Here is a 7,507-nt window from a genome sequence, read left to right as displayed (position 1 = left end):
AAACTGCTTTGGGCTAACAAGGAAAAGAAATGGCCAAATGACGAATTGTGTTAAAATAAATTTTTACTTTGATTTTCAAATTTAATTTTTAATAATTTAAATTTATTTAAAGAAATTCAAGCAACGTTAATAAAAAATAAACTTAAAAGTAGCAAAAAGGAAAACTAGAGAAAGCATTGGAAACATGTGAAAAAGTAGGACAAAAAATTGTGGCTTACCTAGCAAAGCTCTTAAATGCCGCACTTTGCGGATTTATACAAAGTGGAACACGTCCGGTTTGCAATTGTTCCGCAATGAATTTGTGCATCTCCTCTGCAATATTTAAATAATTTCATATTATTATTTCATAACAATTTTATTAAATAAAAATGTTCAATCAACTTTCTGTGGCACAACACGGCGTATACGTTACAAAATGTAGTACACATCCGTTTAAGCAACAAAAAAAAACCAAAGTTTTTCTTACCCTTAACTTGCTGCACTGAAGTTAATTTACGTTCCCATAAATCATCGAACGGTTGACCAGCAGATGGCTCAAAATCGCCAGTATACTGACGCATGGCAGCCGAGGTAGTGAAACAGCACTTGCACATGCAAGAATGATAGCGTAAACGTCCTTCATCCAAGTATGGATGAGCTAAAGCATCTGTTACAGATATGCGTTTGTCCTAAAACATCAAATTTAATTAAGATATTTATTAACTTACACTATGCAATGATAAATATTTAACTCACCGGATCAAATACAAGCATTTGACATAACAAATGTACTGCTTCGTGCGTCGCATGTGAACTAAGCGTATACAATACTGAAAATGAGGGCAATTTGGGTGCACGACGTAGCATGTGAGTACGTGCGCCTTCACAGGCGTGACGCATATCTTCCATTGTTGGAGTGCCCAATAATTCTGTTATGAGCTCCAGTTGTTGTACTGGATTTTGTGCTTGAAATAGTATACGACGTCCGAGCAGTTCGCCGAAGATACAGCCAACCGACCAAACATCCACAGCCGATGAATAATGACGTGCACCCATTAATATTTCTGGTGCACGATAATATTGTGTGACGACCTCTTGGGTCATGTGTTTTGTTTGATCGGGCTCTTCAACGCGAGCCAAACCAAAATCGCATATTTTCAAAACGCAATTAGAATTTACCAAGAGGTTACCAGGCTTTATATCGCGATGTAAAATACGAGCTGAATGCAAATATTTGAGCCCACGTAATATTTGGTAGAGGAACACTTTGATGTGATCGGCGGACAGATGTTGGGGAGAAACAATAATTTTGTGGAGATCGGACTGGAGTAGTTCAGTTATCACATATCTACATTTTGCATAGCAAGTTAGCAGAGTTAAGGAAAATACATTGTTGTATATAAAAAGTTTATATTATAATAACAATAAAATTTATTTAAGATATGTTGGAGATAAAATTATATTACTCTACATATGTTAGTAAAATTAAAAATAAAAAAATAAAAATTATAATTAAAAAAAATTTAAGAAAGAAAAATTAAAAAGAATAAAGCAATTTAAAATAATTTTAAGTAATTTATAGTAACAAAATTATGGTAATGTCCTTAAACACATATATGTTATATATATAGTTTATACATGTCTGTTTGATGGCCTGATGAAATGGGATAAGGTAGACTAAATTTTCCATCTGTAAATCGCTTTTGAAATAAATCTAAATAGTTCCGTTCTTGAATAAAATAGTAAAAGATAATGAAAAATAAATGATGTAAGATAATATTGTATCAAAATGTTATAGATCAAGGATGTACATAACTTTATAAATGGTGACTAAATCGATATTTAGAACAAAGAAAGTAATGACGTTTATTATATAGAATTTAAATGGTATTACCTATTATGAGCTACAACCCCTTAGTTCTTTATTTGAATGTTATGTTAATATTTTGAGTTGGCTGAAAATTTACCGGCGTTTTTTAAAAAATTAAATTTCGTTTATTGTAAAAGACTTTCATAAATGAATTTAACTTTCTTGACCATTTTTTCTGAAATTTTCTAAATTTATTAAAACAAAATATGTGTTAAGTTGTAATAATGAATATGGCCAGGCAATAATTGAGCGAATTTTCTTCTACTTTTGTGGTGCACCCAGTATATAATACTGGTATTGCACTGTTAGATGCTACATTTTTCAGAGCCATGTATTCTTTAAAAAAATAATTTCTAAAGAGTATTATGAAAACTTCCGTTCTGATATTATTTAAGTACTCAGTTTCTTTAAGATGATGTTTTGGAATTCAATAATAGAAATAAGAGTTTTATCAGAAAAATAGTAAAGGAGTATCGAAACATGTTAGCTTCATTGGACTTGAATAAGAATTATTTTGAATAATTTTTTTTATATATTTGTTTTGTAATTTTGGTTAAAAACGACGAATATTTTTTGACCGACTGAATAAAATCTTGTTGCCTTCAATAGAAAACTGACAGATTCATTTCCCCAAGAGATAATTTTATACCCCAAGAGAGTTGTGAGAATTATATTTGAATCAACTAAGTCATTCAGGAAGAACTTTAAAGAGATATTTAAAACATGGATTTTAAAGTTTAGTCGCGTATAAACTTTAAATTAATTTATGGTATCGAAATTAATAATTTTGAAGTAAAAATTCTTTTCTATAGTTCTATTAAATTTTTGAAATTTAATATCTCTACAATATGTATAATTACAAATTCAATGTGAAAAGTACAACTTTGCAAGTAATCAATGTAAAAGATATAAATTTATAATAAGTGAGATTCTTGCAAAAATGTATCTTAATTCGTAATAAAATTTTTGATTATTTTTCCTGTTTAATTTCTTACTCATTTTACTCATTTAAGTAAAAATTTTACTTAGGTGAGAGAGTGAGTAAGTTTTTCTTCATCTAGGTTTTTCCTCGTCAATCAGTTGAGTTCACGTGGCATAAGTTGCCACACAAACAAAATGAAATCAATTTTAATGAAGTCAAAAGGGCGGAAGAGAATTTTACTTGTGCATTGAATTTTGAAAAGTTTTTCAATTAAAGACGATTGTTTTGTTTGGAAAAACTTATTTTTTGTATGTTTTCCTCGTACTCATTGTGTAGCTTAAATCTAAAATACCTAAAAGCGATTTTCATTATTTAGCATAAAAAGTATTTTTAATTCTATTTCACCTAATGAAATTTTGAAATTTTAGCTGTAATTTTTTCTAACAAATTTTACTTGAGTAACACAACCAAATAAGCTTTAGCTCCTAGAAATATGCCACGACAAACTTTTCTACTTTAGTAATTGGCAAATAAAAGTTTTTTGTAGACCGTAGAAATTTTAAGCATTTTTTCCTATAAAATTTGTAACAATTTTCTAAAGTTTTTAATTAGGAAATATTTTCAAACCTTATTAATGCCTTATGAAATAAAACTATAATGGTAAAACTAGAATATATAAGATACTTATAATTAAATAATAAATAAAATAGGATCAAGTTTCCAAAACACACCACAATGATATTTTAATGGTAGTTACTTTTAATCTATAATCCTTTACGCGTTATTAATGATCTCCGAATTAGATGAAACGAAAAGGCATACAGCTCTTCACTATACGATAACATTGACATAGTTAAGCGCTTATATAGTACTCTTCAAAACTCACAACTAGAAATGTATTTGTTTGGGTATCTGCTGATAACAAACGCGGTAGAGAGAGTTGCCATTTTATAAGCAGACATTTCTCCTTAACAGGACAGGACTAAGCTTTTTAACAAATTATTTGAGAGGGCAGTAAACTTATGTTATCATATCAACAAAATGAGTTTATCTCAGGTGACAACATCCTTTTTACCTAAAAGCGAAATGGAATCAAACGCATTTATTGTGACTATCCAGCATAGATAAAGAATATTCGTAAAAGAATAGATGGTTAGTGAGATCATATCCTAGTGTTCTATTAAATTTATAGGTGAGTGTATCTCAGGCGATAGGTTCCGGTTCGCGTGAAGGGATATAAGATATTTAGTCACATTCTTTATGACTGTCTATCCTAGTGTTCTATTAAAGTTATAGGTGAGTCTTTCTCAGGCGATAGGGTCTGGTCGCGTGAAGGGATATAAGACATTTAGTCACATTCTTTATGACTGTCTATCCTGGTGTTTTATTAAATTTATAGGTGAGTCTTTCTCAGGCGATAGGTTCCTGTTCGCGTGAAGGGATATAAGACATTTAGTCACATTCTTTATGACTGTCTATCCTGGTGTACTATTAAATTTATAGGTGAGTCTTTCTCAGGCGATAGGTTCCTGTTCGTATGAAGGGATATAAGACATTTAGTCACATTCTTTATAACTAACTTTAATTTGCTACAGAAGGAAAATACTAAAAGACACGAAAGCACCCTAGTCTTCTATTAAGTAGTTACTTTACTTTATTAGAACGGATTAGTATATTTAGTATACTCATAATGATATACATTACTTAACATGTGTACTCCATTGGCGTATTTTATAAGATAGTTTACTCGATTGTAAGTGATAAGGTTAAGGCTCTCAAAACTTGTAACTCCAAAGAATTTTATTGGAGTTTTTGAGAGAAGAAAAGTTTCAGAGTTTCTGCATTCATCATTGTTGCTAAGATTTAGCTTATGATCATGTGTTGCATTATCTTATTAAAAGTCCCTATTGAGATACACTCTAACATTCATTCGAAGGACTGAATGTCGTCTCTTTGGTTGTCAGTAGGTGCGCAAAAAACCTATGTAGTCATAGTGTTTTGCTCTACTGTGAGTCTACATTCTCATTGTATAATGTATTATATATTGTGTTTTGTGTAAAGTATATTCAGGGTATACGGTCAATTAGTGCACAAAAAACCTACTGTGGTTATAGTTCTTCGATCTAGTCAACATTAATTTCTGTTATATTATATACTATGTATATCGTCCTTATTCAGTATTACTATTCTGTGAGATATTAATAAATTACTATATTCAAAAATAAAATTAAAATATTTATAAGCTCGCTTAAAAGAGCAACATTAAGTATCTATACCTATATTAGCGAACCTTTCCTAGTACCTCAATATTTTTTGTTTTAAACTTTAAAAACTAGTTTAAAGTAAATTATGTGTGTTTATGATTTATACATAATTATTTTATTAAGGTAACTTAGTCTCGTAAAAAGTATCTATTAAATAAAATGCATAAATAATTCTACAAAATCAATTTAAAACTAAATTCTGTTCAAATCAATTTAAAAAAACAACTTAAATGAATGATTATTATGAATTGCAATAAAATATATAAAAAATAAAATAAATCAAGGGAAAAAAGTACAATTCATAAAAACACTACTTAGAAGTATCTCAAAAAGAAAGACCCTACATGAAAGCGCAGTACCGCAAAGTAAAACAGACGAAAAACTTTAAAACCATTAAAACTCTTTTGCTACACACACCGCAAAAGATGTCCTTCTAAAAATAAACAAACTCAAATCCAAGGACTTTAAGGGACGAAAAGATGAAAAAAAATTTTGTTTTTAAATATTTAAATTTTGTCAAAAACCAATTAGTGTAAAATTGTATTACCTCCTGAAAACCTTAAAATGGCAGAGTTAATATTGCATTAAAAATAATAAAATTTTATCTCCAACCGACAAACAAGAAATCGATTTAAAAATAATTTTGCAGTTATCTTCTGCAATTTCTTTAAATAATTAATTTTTTAAAAAAGGATACATTTCTTGGAAGAAATCCAAATGAGGCGGCTGTAAGATATCTAAAGCTGAGAGAACCTGTAAAGAGAAGAAATGAATAAAAATTAATTAAAATTGAAAATTTGAGAATATTTAATTAAAACAGAAAATAAGAACTCAGTAAAAACTTTTTTGCGCAACAATGATTTGCAATTTATAAAAATATTCTATATAAAATATTTGTTATTATTGAAGCGAAAATAACTGAAAATAACTGTTATGAAATGAATTATCTGAAAGGCAATTTATATTGACCTGTGTATCTGAATGCTTTTGCTGCCATGCAATCAAAAGCATTTTTCCAAGAAAGTAACAAAATGATGAATGCTTTTAAGCAGCTTCAAATAATCATAAATGACAGCTTTGCATTTATCAAACCGAAACACAAAAGTCCAAAAGATAAGTTAAGAGATGTGAAAAAAAATTAAAAAAAATAAAAAACAAAATTAAAAAAATATACAAAAAAGATGGCAAGTCGAGAACGATTTTGGAATGTTTAAAATACGGAACAATTCTCGTAGCGAAGCCCATAAAATCATTATTTTTAATAAAATATTTTATTTGTGCATAAAGAAATATTTTTTTTTAAAATAAAACCATATATGAAATACATTATATTTTCATATTTGTTTTATATATTTTATATAAATATGTATATATGTATACATATGTTATAAATTTTCTCATACATATTGAATAAAAGTAACAGAATAATCAGAATAACAGAATAAAGCTATTGGAGAAGGCTAATAAAAACCGAAGGAAGTCCAAGCAGCTCATCTGAGTTGAGATTAAAAGTGAGAAGTTTCGTAGGCTAAATAGATCTGCTTCTAAATAACACTTTTCAAAGATATGACTGAAAGACACAGACGGTAACTTTCGCAAACTTTTCTTATCAGCTTGTGACGTGTGATAGCCAGGATCGGTAATTATTTTTTTTGAAATTAATAACCTTTTTACTAAGTTCTTTACAAAAAAAAAATTTATTCCTCTTCGTTACAGTTTTAATAGGTTCACCATTTGTTCCACTGTTTTCGATATTCTTTCCTTTCTTCATGTCACTACTACTACTGATTTTGATTTTGATTTTAATATTATTGTTATAAGTGCATTATATATAATTATTAAGTATTAAGTATTGTATATGTAAGTATTGTAGAATAAAGTAAATAGACTTGAAGTTTGCTGATATTCTGTATATATATACGAGTAAATAAGTATTTCATTCTTAAGACCGATTAAAGAAAACTGGTATGGTAAACAATATAAGGAAACCTCTTTTGCGACCACCAATATATCCGAAACTATTCAAATACAGAATTATATAGTTAAAAATATTTAATAAACTAATATTCGGGTGACCTGTCTTCAAGATATTAGGGATTTTATAACTGCATCTTGTTAAAAAATGAACTTAAACGTTTACACCAAGTATTAAGATCACCTACGGTTTCATGTATTTTGGGATATATTATTGTAAATTTAGAGTTTAAGTGAAATTCTACAATTTTTTTAAGTGCTCTACGATTTTCTTTGATTTAATAATATATATTAAACAAAAATAATAATAAATAATAAAAACTAAATTTCGAAAATTAATTCACACTGACGAGTTAAAGAAGGAGAGAGACATAGGAGTCGATATAAACTTTGCAAACCTAAGGATTTGTAATTCCTATCACCTTTGCAGGTCTACTTCAATATTTTCGTCATCCTAAGACCATATATTCTCGCTGCGATCATGAGATTCCACGAAAA

General features: G+C 28.6%; 1 protein-coding gene across 1 annotated transcript; it reads right to left on the bottom strand.

Moving 5' to 3' along the window:
- Nucleotides 1-214: 214 nt before the first annotated feature.
- LOC119668549 (serine/threonine-protein kinase NLK-like) lies at nt 215-5,788 on the bottom strand (the record flags this gene model as incomplete). The annotated part of the gene is given in 4 exon segments (XM_038078091.1): nt 215-312; nt 467-668; nt 736-1,327; nt 5,733-5,788. Coding segments are annotated over 4 exon segments (948 nt in total), but the record flags the coding sequence as incomplete, so codon positions are not given.
- Between the last annotated feature and the right edge of the window lie 1,719 nt (nt 5,789-7,507).

This window comes from Teleopsis dalmanni, chromosome 1 (genome assembly GCF_002237135.1).
Source record: "Teleopsis dalmanni isolate 2A chromosome 1, ASM223713v2, whole genome shotgun sequence".
NCBI lineage: Eukaryota > Metazoa > Arthropoda > Insecta > Diptera > Diopsidae > Teleopsis > Teleopsis dalmanni.
The sequence above is the reverse complement of the archived record's forward strand: the minus strand, read 5'-3'. Positions and strand labels throughout refer to the sequence as shown.